The sequence below is a fragment of the Squalius cephalus genome (assembly GCF_949319135.1).
Source record: "Squalius cephalus genome assembly, chromosome: 11".
Classification (NCBI taxonomy): domain Eukaryota; kingdom Metazoa; phylum Chordata; class Actinopteri; order Cypriniformes; family Leuciscidae; genus Squalius; species Squalius cephalus.
The window spans coordinates 19,837,657-19,851,913 of record NC_137132.1 but is presented as its reverse complement, the minus strand read 5'-3'; the positions used below and the strand labels follow the sequence as shown (position 1 = coordinate 19,851,913).

The 14,257-nt window shown below is 36.0% G+C and overlaps 1 protein-coding gene across 18 annotated transcripts in view; it reads right to left on the bottom strand.

Moving 5' to 3' along the window:
* Window positions 1-14,257, bottom strand: part of rap1gap2a (RAP1 GTPase activating protein 2a) — a 92,648-nt gene that overhangs the window by 22,635 nt on the left and 55,756 nt on the right. For 12 of the 18 annotated variants that reach the window (XM_079885822.1, XM_079885807.1, XM_079885823.1 and 9 more), the window contains one exon: window positions 4,512-4,596. In XM_079885822.1, coding sequence (XP_079741948.1) covers window positions 4,512-4,517 — 6 coding nt within the window. In that variant the 5' untranslated portion in view covers window positions 4,518-4,596. Of the gene's footprint in view, window positions 1-2,369; window positions 2,707-4,511; window positions 4,597-14,257 lie in introns of those variants that run through there. The other 6 variants (XM_079885809.1, XM_079885815.1, XM_079885810.1 and 3 more) reach the window with 4 other exon arrangements.

Genomic DNA, 14,257 nt, shown 5'->3' with positions numbered 1-14,257 from the left:
AGAAAGTCATGTCTGTTTTCAGAACATAAAATAAAATGAAAAAACAGAACTGTATAAAGGCTATTCACAAGAGCACATTTAAACTAAAGGATTTACACTTTCATTAATTAGGAAAACCAGACATTCCAACTATAGTTGATAGCACACGTACATCACAGAGGCGTCTATTTGATGTGCGTGTTTACATCTGGAAGACGTATTTTTTAGATGGTTTGCATCATCTGCAATACGTTTCCTGTCAGAGGTCAAATAGAGTTTAGAAAATGTCTTTAAGATTTAGAATGTATTTAAAACTGACATATTAAAGACGTCTATCAGATTAGTAAACAGCAGATGCTTTCCAGATGAAGTGATCTTTAACAGACCGTCTTTCACGAAGCGAATTCATACCGTCTTGATTTGGAGCGAGATTTACGCAAGGTAACGCGAAAAGCGGGGCAGTTTGAAATCCACCCAAATGGCTCTAAATTAGAGCGTGCTGCAGTTTCACATTGGAAACCTGTGGGGCGCCGTAGAGCTGCGGACACAGGCACCATCTTCCCCGATTAGTATCATGATAAATGCCTTCTGTAGCCACACGCTAAATTTTGATATATCCCGCTCAATTTACGACTTAAAATAATCAAGAAAATGATCATCATAATGCTGAACACACTTACAATTATTCATTCAGTCTATATAGAGGTCTATGTTTTGGATGAATATTTTGGTGGGACACTGCCCCACCTGCCCACAGATGACGAGTACATCAAATCAAATATAAACACATCAGAGCTGCATGATAAAAAATTCATATAGTCTTAAATGATGCCTGTGGCGTCATAGTAAGGTTATAAAGAGACAAAGCTTATCTGCCACGGCAACCTGTTAGTTTCACTGTTGTCTCAGGCAAGATTAAAAGGATCTTTGAAGCTTCACCCAAAATACAATGAACTGAGGGACAAAAGTATTATAAAAGACTCAAAGGGTTTGTTAACACTTTACGGTGAGGTAATACAATACTTTTACTTTGATCTAAATTAATGTTTCTACATGTATGAATACATTTTTAACATTTCAGGTTGTATGAGTTAACATTACACCATGATACAGAGTGTGTGTGTGTGTGTGTGTGTGTGTGTGTGTGTGTGTGTGTGTGTGTGTGTGTGTGTGTGTGTGTGTGTGTGTTGACTTTTAAAAGACCCCCTAGAGCGTGCTGTGGGTTTGGTGGGGGGTAATTTAAAATGAATGGGGGAAAGTCACGTGAGATGTCTCCACCGCACTATGATGGGATCCAATTGGTTTGTGCGATAAATCCCGCCTTTTCATACATGTTCCGTGTTCACGAATCAGTCTGAATGAACAAAATGATGGAGTTAATGATCGACTAATGAAAAAGTAAACAGTCAAAATCAAACTTGAAATGGCCTGAAAACTTGATGACTGTGGGGTTTTAGTGAGCAATTAGCTTGGTGAAATTAAAGATAAATCTTCATTTCTGTGATATATTGTTTAAATTGTTATTGTTTAAATATAATGTTTAAATTGTTACTGCCTTTAGTTATTATTTTGGAATAAATGTAAAAATGCTTAAAAAATGTCCATGAGGTTAATACTTAATACATAATAATGTAATACATTAATTACATACTAGTCAATGTAAAACTACAGTATAGAATTGTGTTTGCTTTCTTTATTTTTTTATGTAATGTTTAACCAGTAAAATGTGACAACATTAAGTGTAACTGGGACATGAATTTTTGATTTATTTAAATAAATAAAATAAAAACTGTGAGGACTTTGCTTCCTTGTTTCAGAACACTACTGCACGCCACTGATATTAATATGGAACAATGCAGGTTGTATGAGTTAACATTAGATAAATCCTCCATTTATTGGCCCCGTTCATTTTCATTGTAAAGTGCGTAACTGCAACCTAGATTTTTGCAGGACAAGTCAGATCTATTTTTGGGGGTAATCAATATAATGCAACAAATGCTGTCAAACTTAATCCCGGAATATTCTTTTAACATGCCTTAGATTAATAAATGCAAAAAAAAAAAAAAAAAAAAAAAATGATAATGATACCAAATGCACTAGCAAATGTTAACAAATTGAACCTTACTGTAAAATGTTACCTTTTTATATATATATATATATATATATATATATATATATATATATATATATATATATATAAACACTATATTTACTATATTGACCAAGAAGTTATAGGTATAAATAGATGCACAAATAAAGATAATATGTGCATCTGACACTCTTGTCCAATACTGGCTAATAAACAGATATTACATAAAGATCTTCACAAAGACGCACTAGAATGAATGAATAAAGCTTCATCAATAATAAACACACATCCAGGCTAATACCTCTCACATTCTGTTTCCCCCGTCACAGTGTGTAATACAGGCGATCATACCTCTCTCCTCAGATTAGCTGTGTTCCTCTTTGCAAACGCTTTCAGTAGCACAAAACAGGAAGAGGATGGCCAAGTCCGCACCCTAAAACTGGTCCTACCAGTGTGTCTTTACTTATGAGTTAAGTTCTCTCATTCTCTCTGCGCCTTTTGGTCTTTAGTAGTTAGTTCTGCTTTGAATATGACCAACAGCTGAGCCACAGTTCAAGAGAGCTTATCACATCCACACACTCGCTGTCCTCCCTTTCCTCTTTTCTTCTTTAGGCTCTGGGTTTACATTGGGAGTGGCCACTAACTGTGTGAACAAAACATAATTATAGATCTTAAAAAGACATGTACACATACAGATTAATATGTCCTTACTAACTGTATTGTGTTTACACCCAAACACAGGTGTTAATGGAGTCTTTGCACATTGTGGGAGTGTTTTTAGTGTGTGTGTGTGTGTGTGTGTGTGTGTGTGTGTGTGTGTGTGTGTGTGTGTGTGTGTGTGTGTGTGTGTGTGTGTGTGTGTGTGTGTGTGTGTGTGTGTGTGTGTGTCAGGTAGTTTTGGCTACATTGTGTGGACCAAATGTCCCTACAAGGATAGCTAAACCTAAAAAGAGGTACAGTACATCGTGTTGTGTTAAAGTGTATTCAGCAAACATTTCCCTGTAATGTGTAAAGTGACTCAGTAGTCTAAGGACAAGGTTAGAACAGGAAAAAAACTGGCTATGTGAGTTTTATATGACAAATATACTTTAGGATTAGTGCAGTACAAACTAAAACTAGATTTCGGGAAGGGTTGGTAAGATTTTATAATGATTCCCTTAGTCCCTTATGCTCAACAAGGCATATTTCATTTATATGATCAAAAGAACAGTAAAATAGTAATATTGTGAAATATTATTTCAATTTATAAGAACTTTTAAAATGCAAAGCTGAATTTTCAGCATCATTACTCCAGTCTTCAGTGTCACATGATCCTTCAGAAATCATTCTAACATGATGAAAATTATTACTGACCCCAAACTTTTAACCAGTACCTTCATGTCATTTCATATTTTCATGACTTATTTTCTTCTGTGGGACATAAAAGAAGATTGAAGAACGTTTGATTTCAACAATTTTTGTCCATACAATGAAAATCAATGGTGTCAAAATAACATTGGACCCCATTGACTGTCATAGTATAGGGAAACCACTTAAGTAAATGATGACAGAATTTACAAGATGCTCAGAAGAGAGGCAAAGAAATTTAAGTTCTTTAAAAAAAAAAGAAAAAAATGCAATATTTAAATATTTAAATTTAAAAAAAAAAAAAAAGCAGGTGATAATGAAACACCTGATGAAGACCTTTATACATTTCAAGTATAATGTTCAACTAGTTCTGTGTGCTTCAGACATTTAATCAGTCCGTATGAGAAATGATATACATAATTAAACCACTGGCTAACAGGATCATGACCTCTGAGTTCGACTTCATGTCTTCTCATCTTAATATCACGCCTGACACCTCGGCCTTTCGCCCTGCCTTCCCGCATAAACACCCACCTCTCTTCCTCCTCTTCTGATTTTTCGGCAATTGTGTCTCATTTCAAGGTGACACCGACTGTGCTCCGCTCACGCCACACAATCCATCTCTGAACTCTGTACCACTTTTAAACAAGACAGAAAATCTTTCCAGACCCTCTTGAGGCTGTTGCACATAAAAGAGATAGCGATAGTGTGCGATCTCAATGGGACCTTAATGCTCCGAAGAAAATGGATTTCTCAGTCCAAATGAATTAGAATTACATTTAGAGGTAACCTTGAATGAAAAGCTTTACCTCAAACACACCGCATGTACCTTCACAGACAGCACCGCAGGTTAATGTGCATGTCTAAGTCGGTTAGAGACATTATGTAATGAGCATGTTGACATTTCTGTAGAGAAATGAGGGTCATTTTATATAGCATGCTACAAAGGGCATTCTCACTTTCTCATGCTATTACACTAATAGAGGTTAATTTAGTAAAAAGGTGTGACTGAGAGATGAATGCACCAGTTTTCAGCTAGCAGCAGCTAATAGAGCGACGCTTGTGTTGTGTGTGAATGTGGGACCACAGCACTCACCTTCATGGTGGGTGGTGCAGTGCGGGGAGGTGAGGGTGGACATTCTCCCAGAGGCACACTGGAGATGGTCAGCAGCTCTTGTTTCCTGCAAAACACACACACAGTTAGACTGGAAAACGGTCAGCAGCACGCTATGAAGAAGATAACTTAAAATGCAGCAGAAGGAATAATATAGTTTAAAACACATGTGCAAAGTCCTTAGAAATGCACCCTTTACATCCATGTTTTTTAAAAACATTTATACCATTTTTCTTTATGTTGGTTGCACCACTTAGCTGTAATTTTGCAGGCGAAAGATTTATTTTAAATATTAATGCAGTGTTATAAAATATTTCCCATAAATGAATAAATAAATCTATATTTTGAGATTGTTTAATAAACATACTATATAATTAATGAAAATGTAAATGAGTTGCGTGATGCGAATCTTTAGTAGTTTTTTAGCTGATATATTCAAATATTTAAAAATGCTGTTCATCCATACAACGACTTGACCTCTTCTATGATGAGCATGTTTTTTTTTTCTATGTTAAAATTTATTTTGATATTTTTCGGGGAAGTTAAAGTCAGAAATATCAGGGTGACACCATCATGAAGAAAAAATTCTAAATGAAAACAACAACAATATTATTATTACAATTAATAATAATAAAGTAATAATTGTATCACTATGATTATCATTATTATAATGAATGGATGTTCAAATAAAAATTGAAATTGTGCCAAGTGACTCATTTACATTTTCATGAATTATTTAATTTTAATTATTAAACATCTCAAAATGTAGATGATTTTACTTTTTAGTGTCCTTTTGGGTGAAATTTGCTTTTGTCATTACAGGCAATTCTGATCCTGAGATTTGGTAGTTTTGCACTAAAACAAAACCCTGGCCCTCAGACGTACAGTAGATGTGTACACACACACACCACACACACACACACACACACCACACACACACACACACCACACACACACACACACACCACACACACACACCACACACACACACACACACACACCACACTCACACACACACACACAGTCAGTGCAGTACCCTTTGAAAGAGTTAACTGAAAAGAACATGGTTTTGCCTCCAGAGACTAAGGTAAAAGACTGCAGGATAGAAAAACCCAATAACATCAATTCTTCTGTTTGCCTTGGTATCTGCACAGAGACATAACAAGAACAACTAAGAGCAGCCAGCCCTGCAGACAAACTGCTGTAGGTCAAAAAAGAAGAGGGATAAAGAAGAGGGATAAGGAGGGGGGACAAGGAGTAAGGAAAGGCGTAAGTATCCAAGCAGGAACATGATCGCATTTTAAAAGCAGTTCTTTCAGCCAAAGACAAATGACAGAGGGTCTACTTGGAATCAGAGGTTAAAATTAGTCAGGCAGACCAACTCTGGTCTAGAAATGCAGCTCCTTGCAGACGGTCTCAAGTGAGGGTCCATTAAAATCTTCCCTTACATTACACCTCTGAGGGTCATTAAACTCCAAAAACATTGACCACATGAAGAGCTGTAGCTGGAAAATGGCACATTGATGCATATAAGAGACTGTGAAAGTTTCAATGGAAGATGTAGGAGAGTCATTTCAATCAGAGAGGATGGAACCAATAACATAAACACAATTTATACATAATATTTAGTATTTATACCATAATACCACAATAACCACATAGGCTATAATGCATTTGCAGAGATTTTGACTGGAACTAGATTTAGTCCAACAAAAAAGTTGTAGGACTAAAATGAATATGAAATGTATAAGATTCAGCACTATTAAAAATAAAAAAAACAAATTTGTGACATTGATCAGAAAAAAAAAAAACTATGGTAACACTTCACAATAAGGTCCCATTAGTTAATGTTATTTATTGCACCAAGAACGATAACTATAAAAATAAAGATATAGTTCTAAAATAGTAATAGATATAAAAAAAAGTATTGCAGACTAGTCTACACCACAACTATAAAAACAGCACAGAGAAACAATATCATTGGAATCCCTTTCAGAACGATTTTTTTTTTCCAGCTGACGAACAATAAAAACATTGGCAGCCAATCAGAATCCATCCTGTTTGATTTAAATCAAGTATTTAAAGTGGCAGATGACAAAAACTACAGCACGCGCTTAGAATAAACAGAGCGTTAGCGTTCGTTGGTGTGGACACTAATATAGTTATCGTTCATGTTAGCGCAAGTCTATGAAATAATGTTAAAAGATACAACTTTTAATTTGAATAATTTATTAGTAAATATCGAAAATAACACTAACTAAGATTAATAAATGCTTTAGAAGTATTTTTCATTGTTGTTAACTAATGCAGTTAACTATTGTTAAAACAAAAATGGGTCCCACTTTATATTAAGTGGCGTTAAGTACTATGTACTTACATACAAAAATAAGTACAATGTACTTATTGTGTTCATGTTGTATTGTAAAACACTTTTGCTGCTATTGAGGTGTGATACGGGTAAGGTTAGGGACAGGTGTGGTGGATTGGGTAGGTTTAAGGTGTAAGGGAAGGGTCAACTGTGTAATTACAAATGTAATTACATAAATTAATTACAGCTGTAATTACATGCAGGAATTTTAAAAATGTAAGTACAATGTAAAAACATGTAGTTACACAATAAGTACATTGTATCAAATGATTAATTTCAATGTAAGTACATTTAAGTACATAGTACTTAATATAAAGTGGGACCCAAAAATGAAATGTCTAACCAAAGTTATTAAATCAGAAAATGATGTCAAATAAAATAATTTATGAATGAAACATCCAGTAGTCTAATGCAGTGACAAAGCAAATTTGCTGTTTTGTTGCCTAGAAGGTTTCAGCATGGGTAGCTGTCCTGGACATTACTAAAATATCACATTAAGTGGAGGGACACAGTCAATGTTAATGTACTTCGTTGATGCGTATATTCCCTTTTTCCCTTTCTGAAATACATCCAGCACACAGAAACCATTCACTTAGACTCAAAAGCCGCGTCTGGATGCCAGCCTTTCAATTGTTAACGGGAAACTGAGTCTACCCATGACTGCAGCTGCTTGAGGGGACATGCTCCAGAACACCAGGACTCTTGTTAAAAATGACCAGTTGTGCTCCAGATTCATGTCTATACTGCACTGCACCTTTTCCCCAGCTGGGTCACCAGAACAATGCCAGCTGCTGCTATGGATCTAAAGTCAAGAGGACAAACAGATGGGCAACAGCAGAGGCTGGTGTCAAAGTTTGTGGGACCAGTCCCAGTCTACTGTGTTTTGACACAGTTCCCTCAAATTTAGGCAGATGCCAACATGTGCTGCGTAGCTCTTGCAACAAAGGATAAACACGGTTTGTACCGACAGACCACACTATGTGTTTTGTGAGGTGAACTGAGAAACCATAGAAATTCAAGACACATTTAGAAACCAAATACTAAAACCATAAAATACAAGCATGTTGAGTTTTTTTTTTTTAAAGCAATAGGATAATATAATAGGGAATCCTCCTCACACAAATAAAGTTCACACACACACACAATGTTGTAACGTTACAATCAGAAATACATGCGCTGCTTTTACATGCAGTCTGAAACCGGTGAAGCTTTAGAGGCAATGTATTGTTGATCAGCATTTCTAATGACACTCATTGCTGATGTAACTGTCACTGACTAGGCCTACATCGCTCTCACTTTACATGAGTGGACAGGACCACAAACACCACTAAATGCCCAGTGTTCGATCATTACTCATCAGTGGGAGATTTTCAGTCGTTAATGATCTTAAACATACAGTTTACCAAAACAAAAAGGGATAAAACACTTAAGACTGAAATTATCTACAAAACAATGTTTGTATAGCGTACGCGGTTAATTCACTGAATATAAGAACAAACACCTAACCAGAATGTTTGAGGTGGTTTGGGACGTCCCCAGTTATACCTTCAGCACACTGAAATTGCATTAAAAAATTCACAAATAATTACAAAGAAACAGCAAGTAAAAATTTGAACTAAGCATAACATTTTAGAGTAGTAAGGCTGAAATAGTTTGTTTTTTTTGTAAAATGTATTACAATAATCTGTTTAAAGGTGCATTAAGCAACTTTTCATGTTAAAAATACCCGTTTTCTAACCCATACATGCTTAAACAATTGCCTGATGGGCTGAATGAGCCCTTCTCTGATCACTGAGATTGTCTCTATAATCCTGTAAAGTAAAATAAATAAGAGGGATTCGGGCCGGAATTTTAGACTGGGCGTGACGTCATGCGCGTTCACGGCACGCTCACATAGCTATGTCTGGCAGGTTTGTGTATTCGCCGGCATTCTCCGTAGAAGATGGATTGTAAGAGACCTGCTTGTAGTTCATTTCAAACACCAACGCAAACTCCACGTAAGATAAAAAAAAAGAAAACTTTTGTCTAGTGAGCGTGCACATCTCTGGCTGCAGTTTCGCTTGCCGCCAGAGGGGGCATAGTTCTGCAAAAACTCAGAATCTTGCTTAACGCACCTTTAATGTTTTAATTACAATTTCGAAAAAAGTCATTTTTTACAGTGCAGCAAAATTGTTGTAAAGTTACAAAACAATACACTCAAACTAGACTTAAAAACACTATTTCAGTCTTTCTACTTCAAAATGTTATGTTTAATTCAATGTGTTACTTGCAGTTTCTTTGTTCACTGTAAAAAGTGATCAGTCGACAACATAAAAAAAGCAAGGAAACCCGTTGCCTTAAAATTATTAAGTAAGCTTCATGCGTAATTGAATAAATTAAGTTGTGTGAACATAACACATAAGTTAATTTTTTCAATTATACATGAAGTTTATTTACTTAATAATTTTAAGTTGTGTGAACATAACTTAATTTTTTCAGTTACGCATAAAGTTTATTTACTCGCTACGGGTTTCCTCACTTTTTTTAAGTTAAATCAACTGATCACTTCTTACAGCGCAATAATTTGTGAAATTTACTAGCAATTTCTGGGGGGAAATCCAACACAATTGTTTTGTGAGTGTGTTTGTGTGTGTGTGTGTGTTAAAGATTGCACTTGATTAAATTCATAAAATGTACATGGGGGATGTGGAAAGAGGCTGAGAGGTTTGCTGTGCTGTGCACAATGGAAAGATGAAGACTTATAAACAGGCTTATATGAAAGTTACATGAAACTTTTTCCTGGAACTCTACTGCAGAGTGCGTTTATGATGATGACTTACGAATAAAGCCTTACAGCAGCCCTGGAACACAATTAACAATCACAGTAATTCACCGCTATGGCTTTATTAGAATCTTATCAGTTCGTAGGGAGAACCGGGAAGTTGTGATATCTCTAGTTGTCCTGCACATGCTGTCTTCCCTCATTTCCAGTCCATAGTTTCATCACGAGGCTATCTGCCTCTTTAATTAGGCCTGATTCAATACTAATCATATCTGCCCAGTGATTATGATTATCTGTTCCGGCAACATGCCTCATGTTTTGATTACACTCCAGAGAAACAAAGACAACATATACATGCTGAGTAAATATATAAGCGCTCTTGATTCTGATTGGTCAAAATATTCAAAGGTATAATATTTTTGTAAAAAAACTCCAGGCAACCAATTTTCTAAAATAAACAAGATCTTGTATCACTCTGTGACTTCTTTCTTCTCGCATAATAAAATTATTTAAATGCTTTTAAATATAAAAAAAAAGCATTTATTCTATTTCAAATAAATGCTGTTATTTTAAGCTTTCTGTTCATCAAAGAATCCTTTAAAAAAAAGATCACGGTTACTACAAAAATATTTAGCAGCACAATTGTCTGTTTTCAAAATTGATAATAATAAGAAATGTTTCTTGAGCATCAAATCAGCATGTGAAGGATCATGTGACACTGAAGACTGGAGTAATGATGCTAAAAATTCAGCTTTGCCATTACAGGAATTAATTATATCTTAAAATATATTAAAATAAAAACAGTTATTTTAAAGGAGACATATCATGGTTTTAAATCGTTCCTTTTTACATATAAATCATACATTTGTAGTCTATATAAAGTGGAACTGCAATGCTTGGGTCTGAATTCCTCATTATTATAGCTCCACAGGCCCCTTTTCTACCCCTTTTCTGATGTGCGTCTGAGAGCAACTCGTTTTGGTGCGGTCTCTTTAAACACAATTGAGACACTTCATACCCCGCCCCCTCTCCAGGATGCAGAGGTTCAACTCCACCCCGTTCGGCCATTTTTGTAGTTTGATAGCAGAGATACGATTATCTAGCGGCACAGAAACTTTTTATTCACACGTTATTAACAAAATGTCAACAACGGAAGACTTGTCCAGCCAGCCTTACATGTTCGAGCCAGAGTCGGAGCCGGAGCGAGATGAAAATGAAGACGACGAACCTGCAGAACAACGTCTTCATATGGATGTATCGCAATGGTGTGTTACTGTATTTACACATGAAATTTTGGTCTTCCGACCTTTTACCACCGTGTCGATTTATTTTGATTAATATGTGCGAGGAAGAGAGAGCAAGACAGCGTCTAGTTTGGAGACGGTGTCTTGTTTACACTTTCGCCTGGCTCTGAAGAGAGAGAGAGAGTGCGTGCGCGCGACCGGGTCTCTCTCTCTCTGCTCGTTCTTACAGTTAAACATGCGCCCTGTCACAAGCGCGGCAGTTCATCTACATTAGACCGTGTAAGGAAGCGTTTGGGTTACTACATCCAACAACCGAACATTTTAACTTACCCTCTCGTAACTTCTGCATCTTTTAGCTTGGACTACAAAATTGCAGCGAGAAATAAAAATGGCGGATTGCTCGAAGTGTTGGGCTGGAAGTCAATGTCCTTATTTGGCAGTTCCGCTGCAAATACTGTGATGTAATAGTTCACAAAACGTCATAGATAACAGAAAAATCGGAACAGGTTGAAAAATAAGGCCAAAATAGAATAAAGATATCAACGAAGCACCTGAAGAGAATAATTTCAACTTTTCTGTACTTCTAAACACTCCAAATATACAACAAAATGCATTTAAGGGCTAAAAAAGTGGATTTAGCATGATATGTCCCCTTTAAATCACAAGCCTTGGTGAACATTTCATGAGACTAGACTAGACTAGACTAGACTAGACTAGGCTAGAATAGAATAGAATAGAATAGAATAGAATAGTTTGTCCATTTATTCAATGATTTATCAGGAAAGTTCTGATACCCGTCCTGATATGTATGTTAGGTTTTTTTGTGTGTGTGATTCTCACATACTGACTATACATTATCACTTACAAATTAAATAGGACAAGGGAGAAGACCAGACTAGAGGAAAGGAGATATTGCCTGAGGGCTGACAATTAAATCCTAATTATAAATGTTATTTTTGACCTTGATAAATACTTATGAAAACCGAAAATGAGCTTGATCAGTCCCCCTTTGATGATTGCAAATGGCAAATCACTGTAGTAATGGACTTAATATTCAGCAAATTAGAAAGAGAAAAAAAAAAACAATGACAAGCAGAAGCAATTTTATTGTTACCAACCAAAGGCACTGTGTATTTGTGCTGCTCTCATCAACTAATTTAATATGATCCCATCAGGTTCATTCTTTTACAGATACAGTCCGCGGCCTAAACATTATCTACGAGCTATACGATTATGCAATTACTATGACAGTGTCAAAGCTCTGCTCGTCAACGGAACTGACAGTTCACATGTCTCTTTTATCATTCTTCTCCCAGCAAGGGATTATGGGAAGCAATACCAGTGTTGTTTAAATGGATAATGTTTTATTCCTTAGATAACTCTCAGAGTGGTCAGAGGCCGGCTTCCTGTTGTACGTTGATATGTTGAGGCTATTTATAGAAAGTGTTAAATGTGGACTGCAGCCAGTGTCCCAAACATGGTATACCACATAGACATTCAGTCTCACAACACACTGACACACAAACAAATGAAAATGCCTTGTAATACAAATGTAATTTTGACAAACTCTGTATGGAAATTTAATTAAGAAATAATTGCTGCAGAAACAGAACGTTTTAACACATAAAAGGGACAATCGATACTGAGTGCTGCTAAAACCCTCTCTGCTTTTAGACCCTGCTGTGCTAACAAGAATTAGAAAGTCGCTCAATAGGGCTCAATTAAGGCATTCAGTCTTTTTTCTTTGATTTTTTTCTTGTTTAACTTTCGTAAACAAAGTGTTAAGGTACTAGAGGAATATGGCATTGTGCCATGAGGACAAAGTGTTACAACTTTTATTTGACCAAATTCAATGACTTAACAGACTATACGAAAATGAACATTCAAAAATAACATAAAGAGAACCCAAAAAGGTCATTCAAGTTCACTGACTGGTTCCTACAACTCCAAAGACTAGCAGTTGCCAACCTTGTTAGGATCAATTAATGATGCAATATACACAGCAGGCTAAATTATGAACCTCTAGAAAATCACCTTTTTTTAATAGGAAGCTGGTTGGCTCCTGACTCTTTGCACCTGTTCTCCATTCTACTCTACTGAGATTTTGCCCACCACCTGTAGACAATCAATAACTCACTTAATAAAGCAATTCAGTCACCATTACACATTAGCAAGACTAGCCTCGCTACTATGGCAACTGCTCAGAGGTTGACATCCTATATTGGCTAATAACTCTCAGCAGGATGAGAGTAACAATAAAGTGCTCAGGAGAAAATGTTATACATTTACATGTTATTTCATTCCTTTTCCACAGAACAATGGCGAAATTGTTGTGCCAACTACATTGCATCCGACAGTAATGTCGCAACACACAAGTGTAAGTACCGGTGTTTTTACTATGTGTCACTATTGCTTTGTCTGATACAGATTGCTTGATATTTACTGAGTATTTATAGTGCCGCAGTCAAACTGAATACTTGTGATATGCTGTTCTTTCCTTTACTTCAGCATTTATGGGGTTATTGCGTTGGATTATTGTCGGATACGGAAGAAAACACGTAGAGAATGCTGATTTAGTTGTTTTTATCTAAGCCATTTACTGTAATCCTGAATAAAAGCTTCAGTGGCCGACATCTTATGTTTTATCATCAGTAAGACATTTCAACACATTTCATTTTATTTAAAACGCGACTGCAAAATGACAATGTATATGTTTGAAAAGGATGAACTAATGGCCTATAAGAACAACAGTGTGACAAACCATGGCACATTCATTCATAATTCCATTTACACAAAACACCGTAAATCATCCTTTGTCCATTATAACTGTGGTAACTCCAAGTACTTATTTTAATATGCACAACTGTTACCCAATCATAGCAGTGGGCGTTAACCTCCAAGTCTCCGAAAACAGGGTAGAAAATGGCCTATTACTTCTAAATTTTGATGTAAAATTCTTTAAAACGTTATAAGTGGACCTCAGAGAACATTTAAAAAAAAAAATGCAGTTCATGGCCGCTTTAAAAGAAAATCGTATTTCAGTCTTTCTACTTCATAATGGTTTAATTCAATGTTACGTGCCGTTTCATTGTATGTCATTTGAGTGAAATGTGTTTCAAAGTAAACCCTACACCATTTTATCCCCCCAATGTAGCTGTTGTATATTTCAGAAAGTGGGACCCACGCAAGAGGATTTTCATGTTTGGTGGTGCGTCGGCATCTCAGATTATAAAAAAAGCTAAATAAGAAAACAAGTAGGCCACTGGCAAGGGAACAGACACAAACCTGTTGATATGTAATCCCTCTTTCCAACTGTCCGAATAAATCCAATTCATTCTCACATCAACAATATCTT